This window comes from Colossoma macropomum, unplaced genomic scaffold, assembly GCF_904425465.1.
Source record: "Colossoma macropomum unplaced genomic scaffold, Colossoma_macropomum, whole genome shotgun sequence".
In the NCBI taxonomy this organism is placed as follows: Eukaryota; Metazoa; Chordata; class Actinopteri; order Characiformes; family Serrasalmidae; genus Colossoma; species Colossoma macropomum.
This window is the reverse complement of record NW_023495007.1, coordinates 809988-826307: the sequence shown is the minus strand read 5'-3', so window position 1 is coordinate 826307 and position 16320 is coordinate 809988. Positions and strand designations below refer to the sequence as shown.

The 16320-nt window shown below is 39.0% G+C and overlaps 1 protein-coding gene across 1 annotated transcript; it reads left to right on the top strand.

Moving 5' to 3' along the window:
- Positions 1-840: 840 nt before the first annotated feature.
- rps6kb1a (ribosomal protein S6 kinase b, polypeptide 1a) lies at positions 841-14378 on the top strand. Its single transcript, XM_036560990.1, is given in 9 exon segments — positions 841-1002; positions 3244-3301; positions 4246-4396; positions 12071-12178; positions 12519-12581; positions 13083-13190; positions 13732-13799; positions 13801-13842; positions 14105-14378. Coding segments are annotated over 8 exon segments (825 nt in total). The 5' UTR covers positions 841-1002; positions 3244-3257; the 3' UTR covers positions 14346-14378.
- Positions 14379-16320: the final 1942 nt, after the last annotated feature.

The following is a 16320-nucleotide window of genomic DNA, read 5'->3' as shown; positions in this document are numbered from 1 at the left end:
AGTGTCACTGCAGACCATGGTCCATCCCACACTGTCTGGCCAGGAAAGATATATGATGTAGATGAATGATGTTGAGGCAGAATAAGTCCACTCTACTTTCTTTTGATGTTATAGATTATTTTTTTCTGTAGAACGTCTATGGTTGTTTTTTGTTTTATATAAATGAAAGTTATCAATTGTTTGCGTTTTCTACTGTGCTGCTACTTCAGCACATAGTTTTACCAAAAATTACCTACGTGCATTTTTTGTTGTTACAATTCATGTGCATTTTTGGCAACAAAGTTTTTAATTGATTGCTCTAGTGTCTAGTTGATAGTTGGGTTAAAAGCAGTATTTCAAATGGAGCGAATTTAACAGGCTGTAGAGTCAATTGCTTAAGGTTTACAATCTACTTAACATAAAAAACAGATATCGTTTCAGACAATATATTGTAGCAGTTATAATATATATTAATCATAGCAATAACAAATTAAAATAAAGTATATATGACTGCTGCGAATCCTTCTGCTGTAAGAAATCAGTGACCACAACACGGCTCGACGACAAACTCAGGAAAGGAAGGCCATAGAGTGCCATCCTGTGGCAACTTACTGTAACTGTGTTAGTATGCACAGTATAGTATGTTACGTCCTTTTCATTTTTCTTGCTTTTCATTCGCATAGCGACTACTCTGAATTTCAATGTGTATATTTTATTAAAATCACCAGGTATCGTTAAAAATTTATTGCAGTAATTTGTATTTTGTCGCAATTTGCTTTACGTTAAAATTTGCGCGTGCGCAAATACCCACGTGTTGAGTTGTTTGGCGTTTTCCTTCGCTGACGCTGGAATATGTTTGGCTTGTAGTGGACTGTGAGTGGGGCTTTACCGAAGCCGGTTATGGCGGCTGTGTGTGAACTTCCATGAACCGAGAAATAGCACAGCGGTTGTGGACCGAGAGGGCGAGGAAGGTGCTTGGTCATGGCTGGAGTGTTTGATATCGACCTGTGGTAGCTTTGACTTGTAAGTGTTAAAGTGCCATTCTGTACATGCGAATCCATTTAAAAAAATAATCTGTTTTTAGATCTTTGCCTAATGAGCACTATAAAATCAGATTACACAAAAAAAATAAAACAAAAGAAGTCACTGGCTGTGCTGAGGAATATACTCACATGCAAGCTGACGATGTAGAAATACAAATGTAAAGTAAAGAATGACTATTGCAGTGCCTAATGCAGGTCTAAAATGCAGTTTAGGCTGTGTAGTGTGCAACCCTTTAGGAATTCTGGGTATTGTGCCATTTTAAACTCTATGCAGAATGAAAGTTTTTGCTCTCGTCAGCGTTGCTGTCAGTCAGTTGATTGGTACGGGTCTTTGTGAGTCACTGTCTTGATGATTGTGTTTATTTTGCTTATCTAATTTTAGTGTTAAAACAGGTTTTCCAGGTTCGCGAGGTGTCTAGGGCGAACTATTTGCAATGAAGGTTTTGAAAAATGTATGGCACACTTTTGGTTTGTTTCTTAGGAAGTATTCCTTTCCTGTAACTTTTCCATGACAGTTGGCTTGGAAAGTTCATATTGTTTGCCCCCCTCATTTCTTGTTGTCAGCTTAGTTCACTGTGTTTAATTTGTGTCTGGTCTGGGAAGCATTTTCTCTTTCTCAGAGAGTTTCGGCAATGGTCGTGTTTATAGTTTTAAGCAGCCTTTATTTACGTTTGCCACTGTGTCGGTGGACCTACTGTCTTGTTTCTTTTCTTTCACAGCTGATGATGAAGTAGTTTAATGGGGCTTTGAAATCATAATTGTGAAATAAAACATTTTCTCCCCCCCTTTTAACTTTGAACACGTCCACCAAAACACATTAATACTTGTATTGCTCAGTTTGACAGTGCCACTCAAAGACATGACTGAGATTTTACAAATTCACATGTCTGGTGAATGAGAGTGGCAGGCCAGCCAAATCATACACAGATGTGTGTTATTTTCAAAAGTTGAATCAAAATTGTGTGGTCAAAATTCCTTACATTTTTAAAAATGATATGTAATGTTCATATTTCTGCCTTTTATTTCACCACAGTCAGCCAAACTCTTATTTCACCGTCTTACAAGTATGCTAGTAATACCTTAGCAACCACCTGGGATATCACAGCAACAGTGTAGCACTCCTTAGCAGCTATGATACCATAGTAATGGTCAAGCAACACCTTAGCAACCACCTGGGACAGCAACAGCATACCAACACCTAAACAACCACCTAACAACCACCAAGAGGTGTCCTAAAAATTAGCTGGAATCCCATCACGGCTTTGTAGCTACATCATCACACCTACCTGGAATTACTGTATAAACCCAATTAAGTTATCAAAAACAATCAACTGTGTTCAACTTTTTTAGCTGCCGTTGTCAAGCCAACTTAAAGTTCATTCACAAACTTTCCTTTTCTAGTTTCCTTTTGGTCTTTTTGAACACGCTATGATTGTTGGTAATGCTAAGGACACAGCCCGCACCAAAGCTGAGAGGAGCATTTTGGAAGAGGTGAAACACCCGTTCATTGTAGACCTCATATGCCTTTCAGACAGGAGGCTTATTAAAGCGGTCAGATGCGAGAGCTCGCGTGATTTTACCGTGTTAAAGGCTCGAGCTGGGCACGCAGTGCAGTTTTCAGCTGCTTTCACACTGAACGCTGAATGAATGAAAACTCGCCGGGTGGAGCTCAGTGAGGAGCACAGCCGAACACGGAGCCCACCGCGGCAGACCCGCAGGGCCGTTTTTCCAATTTTGCGCGATGGACTTCAGCCAATCGTTTCAGCGCGGCCAATAGGAGAGCAGCAGGCGGGTCTGGTGGTTCTTCTCGTCACCTGATAGGTCGGATTTATCAGAGAACGCTGCCCATTTTGCGAACACTGCGCGCACATACGGTGCTGTGAAAGGGGTCCGAGTTCTAATGGAGTTGTGGTCTGAACAAGAAGTGGTCTGAGATCCCAAAGGACCAGAAAGAAAACTGAGTCCTCTTTAGAGTTCACTTACATTGTGAACACAAAAAGAACTGAGGTCATTTGCAGTTGGTTCCCTCCCAGGTTCACTTTAACAGAACTCAATTCAGTTCTTTTAAAATGAACTATATGTGAAAACACTGTAAGTCAAACACTGTTGAATTAAATCGTTGTTGTTGTTTTTTTTACTGTAGCTTTTTTGGTTGATTGTGTTATTCTTAAATGACTTTGCTGCAAGACCGATCCAATAACAGGTTCGTTTTCTTTCTCAGGTGGGGAGCTTTTCATGCAGCTTGAAAGAGAGGGGATCTTCATGGAAGACACAGCGTGGTAAGTAAGGAGATTTAGGATGTATCCATAATAGTAAGATATTATCATAGCAGGTGTGGACAGAGATTAAGGTATTGTGTGCTGTTTCTCATGTTGAGTAAACACGGTCTTAACGAGGGAAGGTGATGCGTCATGTGAGTTTCTCTTTGTCATTAAAATGTCTTGTGACTGAAACTATGCCGTGGCATCCCATATTCCACTTCTTTGTCTTGCTAGCTTTTACCTAGCAGAAATCTCCATGGCCTTGGGTCACCTACATCAGAAAGGCATTATCTACAGAGACCTAAAACCAGAGAACATTATGCTCAGCAACAAGGATAACAAACCCAATTTCGTAACAAACCCAAAATTTCTCAGACAACATTTAGAGAGCCATTCAGTTTCATTGGTTCATGGTTATGATAGCTTTGCTACTATATGCAAGCAAAATTTGTCATGCATTCCAGAATACGCTTGAGGAAAAGAAGCTATCTAGTCAGCACCTTTTTGATGCAGTCTTTTAGTATTTTTGGCATTTTCCCACTAAATAGGTCATGTGAAATTGACAGATTTTGGACTCTGTAAAGAATCAGTCCATGATGGCACAGTGACCCACACCTTCTGTGGAACCATAGAGTACATGTAAGTCAAAAGATAGATCACTGGAGTGTTTAAATCATTTGATATTGTAACTGTTTATTTTTTTATGCTGGTCAGGCTCTGGTTTGTGTACGGTTATTATTTACTGTGTCACTGTATATTAAAAACATGAATTTTGGCAAGAAAATGCACTCATGCTCAGACAGGCTTTAAAATATAGCTTTATTTAATTGAATTAAGTCCAGTTCAGGTTATATTCAGAAAAGCTTCTAAATCAGTCCTTTGACTTCAAAGGCAAGTTCATGTCCTGAAAGCTTTGTGCTTTACCACTTTCCATGCAGTTTGACTATCTGTCTGTCTCTCAGGGCCCCAGAGATCCTGCTGAGGAGTGGTCATAACCGAGCTGTGGACTGGTGGAGTTTGGGGGCCCCAGAGATCCTGCTGAGGAGTGGTCATAACCGAACTGTGGACTGGTGGAGTTTGGGGGCTCTGATGTATGACATGCGCACAGGTGTGGTAAGTGTGCTGTCTCTACTTCATTTTAGTGTGTTGAATAGAGAAAACTGCTACATGAATCTCTCATTTAACTCATTCTGGTAAAAAAAATGAATTTGCAGCATATAAATATACAACTTTTGCTTGTTGGAGTGACCAATCAGTGCACATGTGGCATTTGTGACCATCTAAACATGTTTAAACAAATTTAGTTGTTTCTAAATTTGACAAAAAACATTTGGCCATGGAACTTGAAAAGGGGAGTGCAATACATTTTATTTTTTGCTGCATAGTTTAATATTTGAGCAAGATTAATGTATTTTATATAAGCAACAAATTCATCTCTGCCTGAAATGAAAGAAGTAAACTTTGTTGTGATTACCTATCATTTGTGAACAGTTCAGTTGAGAGTGGCATGAATGCATGCTGTGCTGAAAATGCAAAATGTTTGGAATAATTGACACTGAGACCTCTCCATTTGTTTTAAGACCAGGTTAGAGAGGATGCAATAAAAATCTACAGGGAGTAGTATGAAAAAAGCTTTTTTCAATCTTTGATGGCAAAAACAATAGAGATTTTCTAAAGATTTATATTTGCAAAATTGTCAGGCTCACTGAAATGCAAAACATTCAGAAATGTTATTTGCCACAAAAGAAATATAGTAAAGCTTATGACTGTATGTCCAAAGTCAGCAAGTTACTGCTTAAGCTTCTCTACTGATTGGAGAAAATATTGCCATGCCTATTTCTGTGACCAAGATGGGTGTAAGCCACATTGCTAAATTTACTGTGCTGTTTAGGAGCATTCATGTATTTGCAAAGTTTTAGGTTTTAATGAGATGTGTAGTTGGAAACCATTATTGTTTTTTTAAATCTTAGAGAGAAATAATTACAGTTTAGTAAATTCAAACTAAATTGAGCACTGTAGGGGCATATTGAGGCTAATTTAAACAAAATTTTGCAAGCTTCCTTAGATCATAAATTAGAACAAATTTACAGACTTTGGTTACAAACAGAACAACACTGTTGGATTTATAGCCCCTTAATTCAGAAAAGGCCAAGCCACGCAGTTTGATTGAAGTTCATTACATTTTTGTGATGATTTTCCGATGCTAAGCCCTCCAAATGTCTGATGAAAAATTATTGGCCAGTGGCGACCCGAGTAGTCCAAAGAGGCAGCATGCAAAGTTTCAGCTCAGTTGGACAAGCAGTTGCTGACAAACAGTTTTTTTGGACATTATAGCACCCTTTGTTAAATTGGTGTAAATTGGTGTGAAATTTGGTAGATTTCCTCAAATACATAAGACTCCACCCAGAAGGGTTTAATTGGCAAGTGGTGGCCATACTGTTTACAATTTGTTCATAATTTAGATTCAGGTTCTTGCAGATAATTTGTTTTCTAGATAATTTGTTTTCAGACCAGTTTCATATGGATTGAGGGGGTGCTTAGAGGTTTTAAGAATTTTGCTTTAGTATGAATCAAGAAATTAGCAGCGGGCTCCCAAGTGGCGCAACCGTCTAAGCGTTGGCCCTATCATCAGGAGATTGCGAGTTCGATCCCTGGTGATGCAACAGCCATCCATAGCCAGGAGTCCGAAAGAGCACAGTTGGCCTCGCTCTCTCTGGGTGGGTAGGATGCCCCCTCCTTCTTCCCCCGCGTTAAGTACATGATGCTAGTTAGCGCAGGCATCTGTTAGCTGACGTAACAGATCTGATGGTTGGCGCTTTCCTCCGAGCGTGTTCAGCTGTCCAATGACGTTGCGTGAGCGGCAGTTCGAAAAGAAGCGGTGGCTGGTTTCACAGGTCTCAGAGGAAGCCTGTGTTAGCCTTCGCCCTCCTAGCGTTGATAGTATTGTGTGATTGGGCGAGTCCTAACTAGCGGGTGGAATTGGCGACAACTAAATTGGGGAGATAATTGGGTTAAATAAAAAACAAACAAACAAAAAAAGAAATTAGCAGCAGCAAGAATTATTGAGGTTGAAAGGTACCAACTGGATATAGTTGGGTTCACCTCCATTCACAGTGTCTGGAACCAAATTCTTTATAGGGGTTGGTCCTTCTCCTATTCAGGAGGTACACAGGGTGAAAGGCACCGGGCAAAATAGGGTTATCTCAATGTAAATTAAAATTGCAGAGAGAAAAAAATCTGACTGTGTGTGTTATGCACCAAACAACGGTTTGGAGTATGTGGCCTTCTTGGAGTCAGTGGGTGGGGTTCTGAAAGGGTCCCACCTACAGACTTCACAGTCTTGCTTCAGATTTCAATGCTCATGTTGATAATGATTGGAAAACCTGGAGGGGGAGATTGGGAAGAATGGCCTGTTCTAAACCTGAATATGTAAACCTGGTGGTCAGATGGCAGGAAAGACTGGTGGTCAGACCTGGTAGACTCGAATAGTGAGGGTGTGCTGGGAATGATTGGCAGAGGACCCATTCAGTATGATTTTTAAAAAGCCAGCAGCGGCTATGGCAGAAGCAAAATTTAGAACATGGGAGGAATTTGGAGAGGCCATGGAAAAAGACTTTTGGTGGAGGTTCTGGAGCATTGGCGACTCAGGAGTGGTCGGAGTGGCTTTGCTCAAGCTGTACTCAACAGGGCTGGAGAAACTCTGGCCGGAAGGTGGCGTCTCTGGTTTTTGCAGGTAATATCCTTTTGGCTCCATCACAAGGATGTCTCCAGCGCTCATTGGAATTACTTGCAGCTGAGTGTGAAACAGTTGGTATGTGGATCAGCACCTCCAAGTCTGAGTCCATGGTCCTCACCCAGAAAAGAATGGCATGCCCCCTCCAGGTGGAGGAGTCCAAGGCCCCCGAGATACTTATTCACAAGTGATGGGAAGAGGGACTGTGGGATTGGCTGCAGTCTGGGACAGGTGGCAGCAGTAATGCAGTCACTGTACCACACTGTAGTGGTGAAGAGGATGCTGAGCCATAAGTCAGAGCACTCTGTTTACCAGTCAGTCTACATCCCCACCCTCACCTATGGTCATGAGCTTTGGGTAATGACTGAAAGACTAAGATTGTGAATACAAGCAGCGGAAATGAACCTTCTTTGCAAGGTGGCGGACTACACTCTACTTGATAGGGTGAAGAGCTCAGTCTTTCAGGGGGAGCTCAAAGTAGAGCCGCTACTCCTCCACATTGAGAGGAGCCAGTTGAGGTGGTTCAGGCATCAGATCAGATGCCCTCTGGCTGCCTCCAATTGGAGGATTACCAGGCACAGCTGGCTGGGACAAGATCCCAAGCGATAATACATCCAGGTTGGGAATTAAAACACGGTTGTGTTAAACTCTCTCTGGTGAGAAGGAAGGAGAGCTGCCTTGAGTATGACTCCACCAATCAGCGCACAAGACGTCCAATAGCCTGAAGCGTGATACATTAACTCAGTACTTGATCACCGCCCAGGATGCATGGCTTGGACCCAGTCCCAAAGAGATTCATGCAGTTTCAGTCAGAAGAAGAGTAAGAAGAAAAAGGTCTACAGAAAATAAAGTGAAATTGTTGAAAAGTGCGTAATTTGGTCTCAAACAGAGCATCACTGGTGTATTTATAGCCCTGTTTTTCAGAATAAACCAGACTGAGCTGATATTATTCATATCTTGCAGCCACGACATGCTTAAAGGGCAAGATTATTTTAAATGATTATTGACATTGAGACATCCCCGGTGGTTGTAGGTTCAAGGTGAAAATTCAGGGAGGAGTATGAAAAAATGACTTTTTAAACGTTGATTTGCTGGAAAAGAATAGAGTTTTTTAAAAGACTTATAATGCCAAAATTGTCAGGTTTTGTGGAATGCAAAACATTCAGAAAGTTTCTTTGCCACCAGATAAACATTGTGAAGCTAATGGTTCCTTGTATGTTTCCAATTCACAATTTGCAGTTACTGCTGAAGCTCCCTCTAGTAATCCATACAAAAAATAACACTGCATTGTTATGTGATACTGATGGGTTTAAATCAAATTTCCTGTGGAATTTAGAAACATACATATATTTACAGAGTTTTAGGTCTCAATGAGATGCGTGTTTTGAAATTATTATTGTTTATTTAATTTGATCTTAGTGAAATAATGACATTTTAGTAAAGTAACACTATATTGAGCATTCTAGAGGCGTATTAGGGCCAGTATAAACTCAATTTTGCAGGTTTTCTCAGATGATATTTACATACACCGATCAGGCATAACATTATGACCACCTCCTTGTTTCTATGCTCGTTGTCCATTTTATCAGCTCCCCTTACTATATAGGTGCACTTTGTACTTCTACAATTACAGACTGTAGTCAATCTGTTTCTCTGCATACTTTGTTAGCCTCCTTGTAGCCTGTTCTTCAGTGGTCAGGACCCCCATGGACCCTCACAGAGCAGGTTCTATTTGGGTGGTGGATCATTCTCAGCACTGCAGTAACACTGACATGGTGGTGGTGGTGGTGGTGTGTTAGTGTGTGTTGTGCTGGTACAAGTGGATCAGACACAGCAGTGCTGCTGGAGTTTTTAAACACTGTGTCCACTCACTGTCCACTTTATTAGACACTCCTACCTTGTTGGTCCACCTTGTAGATGTAAAGTCAGAGGCAATAGCTCATCTGTTGCTGTACAGTTTGTGTTGGTCATCCTCTAGTCCTTAATCAGTGGTCACAGAATGCTGCCCACAGAACACTGTTGGCTGGATATTTTTGGTTGGTGGACTATTCTCAGTCAGGCAGGGACACTGAGGTGTTTAAAAACTCCGGCAGCACTGCTGTGTCTGATCCACTTAGACCGGCGCAACACACACCACCACATCAGTGTTACTGCAGTGCTGAGAATGATCCACCACCCAAATAATACCTGCTCTTCCTTTACATTTATTTCAAGTTTGGTTGCATTTGGGTAATATTTGATATAAATGAGTGAGAATAACCCAGGCCACACATATTGATTCATGTGCTGCAATTATAATATGAAAAAAGTCAACATTTTTTGATAATTATTTACTCTCAGGCTCCGCAGATAGATTCTAGATAACTTTTGAGACAGTATCATGAAAACTGAGCGACTAGGTTGTTAATTGGCTTTTTCAAACTTTGTACAATTGCAAAGAGACAAATCATTTTCTAAAAGGCTTGTGTTTGGAAAATTGTCCGTTTCAGTGCATTACAAGAACTTAGTTTCTTAGGACATATACTTGTTTTTAATGATAGTGCCCCCTAATGGCCAATTGACATCAAATTTAATAAGGTGTTAAAGAATGCCTACATGTACATACCATGTACAGTTTCACTGTGATTGACCAGTGTTAAGCCAGTCCAAACCCTGCTGAAAATCAGTTGGCTGATTGCAGCCATATTTGTCCAGTGATTAACTTGTCCTTAACAACCCTTTTATAGAATACCAAAAAGATGCTGCATACAAAGTTTCAGCTTGATTGCATGTTATAGCGCACTTGATTGACTAATTAATACCAAACTGGGTGGACTTCCTGAAAGTCATGTGACAGAAAGCATTGAAGTTTTGTGAGAATTGTTCTAGGTTAGTTCGATCTGTAACCATTTTTGTGGACTAAGCTCCACCTCTCAGGGCTTAATTGGCATGTGGCTTTGGCATTCTTTACTTACAGCCTCTAAGAATATTTTAGCACCTATATTGGGGGGATATCGTGAATTGCACTGTAGCGCCACCATGTATGGTTAGATGCACACAAACGTCATCTACCCTGCAGGTTTGGTGTACGGTATGATTCTCTACAACATTAACATTATTTGACCAAACTAGATTAATGCAGACATTTCAAGCTTGTAACAGACATATTAACACATACGTTTCCTTTTATGTAGCAGCATTCTTTCGGAAAAACACCCTGGCAAAGAGACTGTCATTCTTACTGACAGTCAGTGCAATATGTAGGACTTCCAAAAAGCTTAGATTGACCTTTTTTTTTCTCAAAAACTTGGTTTCACTCACTGGAAATCAAAAAGTGATTGGTTGATCCCACTGTCACTTCCTAATTAAGTTAGTGGTTAATCTCATGAGTTAAGCCTCCAGTTCAGCTCAACTCCTGAAGTTCTAACTAAGGGGGAGCTTGCTTGGCAGTATCTACCTAGATATTACAGAGAAATATAACCCCGATTGGGTTGCGTCAAGATGTTTACTCATTTATTTATTTTTTAAAACTCTCAACCAAATCCTAATGTGAACAATATGAGTATTACCATTTGCTGAATTTAAGTACAACAACCATAATGATTAATTAAATAAAAATGAAAAATTTGCAAAAATTGGACATGATTTTTTTATTTTTTTTATTTTGCAGAAATCATTGGGCATTCTCTGAGGTATGGCTGCACGATATAGATATAATGTGATGTTAAATTTTTTTGGTGCCCTTAAAGACTGAGAAACAATCAGCATTTCTTGAACAGCTTTTTCTATAAAGGCTACAAAACAAATAAATACATATATTTTTATTTTTTATTTAAGGCAATAAAATGAATAACTATGTATTTAATTCCCTAAATACTCTTTACAGTTTGCAGGTTTCTTGTAATAGTCAGCTTTTTTTGCACATTTAGCTCACAGATGTGGGATAGAGAATAATCATCTTGCTTGAAGTATTTTTACAGTAGTAGTAGAGGAATAGAAACGCTGTGCATGTGTTTTGTAATTGGCTGTTCAGCTGAATGTTTAAGTTTAAGCAGGTGAGCAGGGTTCAAGCCCAGGGAAGTACTCAGTGAGCTTCATTCCCACCAATCTAATTATGTCATTCTGGCACTGCATGTGTGAGGTAATTTAATCTTGTTATCTCAACTCTTAATAAAGCGTTTATCTCAGAAACAACAGAAACATTATGGTAACAATAAAAATAAAGTTCATTGTGCAGCTGTACTCTGAATATACATCACACATAAAACTCACTATTTAAAAAAAAAACATATAAGATGGAAAGTTTAAGTCACATAAATGACATTCTTCATTTCAAGAAATACCTGTTTACTGTTTACCGTGAAAATGTGCAAATGACGTTATGGGAATGACCGAAAGCACATTCTGCTTCAGGGATGTGCAGTCTTATTTGCAAAGTGCCAGTGCTTCTGAAGCTACAACAACCCTTTGTGGATAAGATTGGACATCCATGTTCTACTTAAACCTGTTTAACTACATAAAATATGTGAGGTTGGGCCCCCTTCTTAATATATAGTGTGTAGGGGACTTTAAACCCCTCTAGCTCTGGAATGGGCATGGTGACCTTCTGACCTCCAGAGTGTTCCATTCTATTGGTAGTTCTTTGCATAATTAATTGTCTGTCTATGCAGTGGGTGCAGCTAAAAGTAGCTGAATTCCACTCATACTGGGTGTCTGGATACTTTTGGACAAATAGAGATTAAGCCTAGTCCTGTAGTAGACATCATTCTGAATGGAGTTTTTTTGTTGAAAGGAAAATCTAGTCTGGGGTTAGACTTGGGTTAGTCAACCTATAATGTATTTTAAGATTTCCTTAAAATTTTTAATGAATGCGCAGCTAATCTGAGACAACACTTTATAGAATTTGATCATTTCAATCAATAGTGTCAATAGTGGCTGATATCACCCAACTGATACATCAGTCAGGCTCTAGTTTCAATGCCTATGCAAATGGAAGGAATTATTGAATTTAATATTTTATTTAGGAATTTATTGAAACATGGTTGTAACTTTATGGCTATATTTTACTTTGACAGCCACCTTTTACTGCTGAGAATCGGAAAAAGACCATCGACAAAATACTCAAGTGCAAAGTCAACCTTCCACCTTACCTCACTCGAGAAGCACGGGACCTTCTTAAAAAGGTTACATTTTTCAAGTTTCTTCAAAGCCACATGAACTCTTCTTAGGCATACTTTTCTGTAGTAAATAATGCTATTGTAGTAAATAATTAACATTATGAATACATTTGTGTGCAATTGAGAGGGTTTTATTTCTGTAATTGTATTTATTATTTTAGTACGTTTACTGTTTAAAAAACATTCTTCTGGCAGTCCTCCAGATCTTTGATTTTTTTATATTTTATGACAATTTATTAGATTCACCTACAGTATGATGCAGGTGTACATTGCAAGAGTGTACTTGGTCTCACTGAGTGACTGAAGCTGGACATAACCTTAGTACTGTCTCAACCTCTGTCCTCAGCTGCTAAAAAGAAATGCTTCATTAAGGCTTGGTGCTGGACCAGGAGATGCAGTTGAAGTGCAGGTAAGACATAAAACCCATTCTCATCATTTTAACATTTATGAAAACTTGACTTTTTCTTCATGTTCTTTTCAGATGGCAGCTCTGTCGAAGGCCAGCCAGTTGAGATTTATACCAGTTAAAAAAAAAAGGCAATTTGACCAAATAGCCATTTTTAATAAATTTTCTGGTTGTTGCTGCTCTAACTGTTCATGATAAACAGACATTTTGGGGTCATTAAAAGAAATTCTTCCGGGGGACCATGGCCCCAGGCCCCCTAGAACAGCCCCTGTATGCATAAACCTCTAGTGATGCCCCTGCTAGATAGATTTCTTATCCCATGTGAATCAGTCATAAACATTATAAACGTACTGTGGTAAAACTACATTACCCCACCTCCCCAAGTAAAACCAATCTTGTCTGAATAGTATGTATGTATAGTGTCTCTAGCTGAGTTTCTCTTTTTACCCTTTAGACCCAGTAGTTATTGATGTTAGAGCTTTACACATCTCTCTTGTTCTGCAGCAGTCAGCAGATGATGTAAGCCAGTTCGACTCCAAATTCACCACCCAAACTCCTGTAGACAGTCCTGATGACTCCACACTCAGTGAAAGTGCCAACCAAGTCTTCCTGGTGATCTGCCCTATTAGTGTTTGTTTTTTCTGGGTTTAAGAAGTACAGCAAATGCAGTTGTAGTAATGAGAAGTCAGTAATACACTTGTTAAGCAGTTGAGGTCTATTTCCTTCGGACGGAACAGTCATTGATTATCTGTTTATTCAGTAAATGGGAAGCTCAGTAACACTGCAGTCTTTCTGGCATTTCACTTAATGCTCTATCACCTTAAAAAATGATATGAGGGTGTGCATGCAATTTTTTTGTTCTGTTTTTACTAATTTTAAGAAGTGAATGTGTCATGAATGTGATATATTTGGAAGAAGGGGTTGTAGACACGGAAAAAAAACCTTTTTATGAGAAACGAGTAATGGGCTTCAGCTGGTCTTTATTATTGCTGTTTAACTGTAAAAGCAATTCCATCACGTAGCATGACATGTTCTTTACTTTATCATCATTGCTTATTCGCCACAATCCTACTCTTCTGTTTTTGTCGTGTCTTTTATTATGCTCTTGTTGGCCACGGGGCTGATTTTAATCTATTGTTTCGGGTCTCCTCAGGGCTTCACGTGTGTAGCTCCGTCTGTGCTTGAAAACATTAAGGAGAAGTTCTCAGTCGAGCCAAAAATCCTCGTCGCGCAAGTTTCCAGGAAGTCCGAGAACACCAGTGAAGTAATAAGTTTTCCTTGTCTGGGCTTTCAGGTGTTCACTGAGAAATTTTGGGTTTGATATTTTTCTTGTAATGAAGTAGAAAAGGAAACTGGTGACTTTCAACATGTAAGATGTAAGCCACATAATCCTAGTGTCTGTGCTAACTCGCTTGAATTTCTTTTATCGCTCCTAATACACTAAGTCTAAATGTCCTGCTCATTGCTAATTTGTACAAAATGATGATGATGATGATGATGATGATGATGATGATCTCACCTTATAGTCCTGTGAACGGTGCAGGGGATGAATGTTGGCACCAAGGCCCCAGCTTTCCTGAAGGAACGTCCTCCTCTCTTCTGCCCCCTGGTGACCAGCCAATGGAAGTGTCAAGTGTAGAACAGATGGACGTGAGAGCTAGCAGTGAAGCTTCTGCCCCTCTCACCATCAGACAGCCTATATGCTCAGCCATAGAATCATTAAAAAAAGGCCCACCCAGTGCCCTCCAAATGGCCAATGGCGAATAAAGTGTGATAAAAAACGGCCAGAGCACCTGCGAATTCCAGTGTGATAAAGGGACCAAAGGCCTGTGTGGAGCTATATATATATGTTACCACACAGGCCTTTGGTCCCTTTATATATATATATATATATAGCTTCACACAGGCCTTTGGTCCCTTTATCACACTGGAAATTAAAAAAAAAAAAAAAAAACATCCCGAAATATCAGTCTTTCAGTCCCACCATCAAGCTCCCAACCTTTCCCCATTGCCCTCTAGGCCACTGGTTCGCTTAAGACCAATCAAACAGAGCTAAGCCAATGAACCGCATTCTTTGCTACCTGTGCCACTTTGCCTATAAACTTCTGGTGTGGATGGCAGCCTGCCCAGGGTGACTCTGGATATGAATCTTTTAATGCAAAGTGTTAAAAAGGCAGCTTGTGCCATGTAGCTGTATTTTTGCTTGTTCAACCAGCTCAAGCTTCAGTGCAGTTTTTAGTTGGATCAAGTGCTGGCATGCATCTAAAATTCTGGCGGCCTGTGCTTTGGAAGCTAAAAGTTGATGTTATTGCAGATGTTGTTTTTTCACTCAAATGTCTAGATTAACTCACAAGAATGAAACAGCAATGAAACTTTGGACAGGAATTTTAAACTTCGATTATTTGAAACAGAGTAGATCACATTTTTTGGCCTTTAATAAGTCAGTTTCAGCACCTGTATGAGGTAAGTGGGGGACATATTCAGAATGTGTTTGAAAGATCATTCTGACAATAACTATAGACAGTGTCTTGAGGAATCTAAGGATAATCATTGACCTTTTCCCCTAATTACTAATTTGAAAACAAAAATCAGAATTGTTTTTACAGTGTCTTCCACATAAGGGTTACAACTGGAGATGTTAAGAGACTCTATGTTCTCGTGTTTGTTTTAATGCATTAAATGCTCCTTAAGGTCTGTTACAGCAAATACTTTTCAGGATTTTTCTCTTACATATATTTATTTTGTCAAGTGTGTTTTGCTGCTTTATTCACTTCACTAGACTATGCAAGAATTGATAATTCAGCTAGGTGACTAACAAACAAATACAAATGCAACTTATTACTTTCATCAGTCATTTTTCTAACAACTCTCTTGATCAGTTTTCCACTCTTAAGAATTTAATTGTAATTTTTTTTGGGTCAGGTCATGAAACAACTTTTAAAATCATAAAAGTTTGAGTTAAGTAAGTGTTAATACAATAGCATAAGGCTTAACAATCATAAAATAGAAAAATTAACTCTGAAAACTTGTTTTCCAAATGCTTTATTATGCTATACTTCTTCAATCATTCAGGCAACTGTTGAACATGGGCATACTTGAAAATTAGCGTCATAACTATGATCGATTAAGTGTTTTATTTGTCACCTCTCAAAATTGATGGATGCTTTCTGCATGTGTACTTTATCTATAGCTTTGTGGCTTTTTACATACATGTGAAAAGTTTTTGCACTCATTCTTCCTCTTGTGTTCTTTGGGTGAAAAGCTGGAATGAAAGGAAACCTTGGAGGATTTTTTTTTTTTTAACCTTAGGCATTTTCCTCACCCAAGAGAAGTACAGGTTACTACGAAGTTTCTAACTATGGGTAAGACATTTTTTTTATTGCTATTTATTTGCTAGTTCTGTTCTTTGTGTCCAATTGATGATCTGTAATGTTCCATATTTGCAATACAAACAAAATACAAACAATACTTTTCAAATTCTGGTTGATGTGTTATTAGCTACTGTTTTGAGGAATTTTCTTCATTTTTGATTTACGAGGTTACATTTACAGGACTTTTTATTTATTTATTTAAATATACATTTATTTTGATATATTATTTACTAAAATCTCAGTTATTATGACTACTGCTTATCTGGGTCTGATTATGTTTAGTAACCTGATGGTAGGTGTGGTCATTGCATGATTAATTTCACACAACAATGAAGAACATATATAATAAAGCAAGTTAGTTTGAGCTGGTC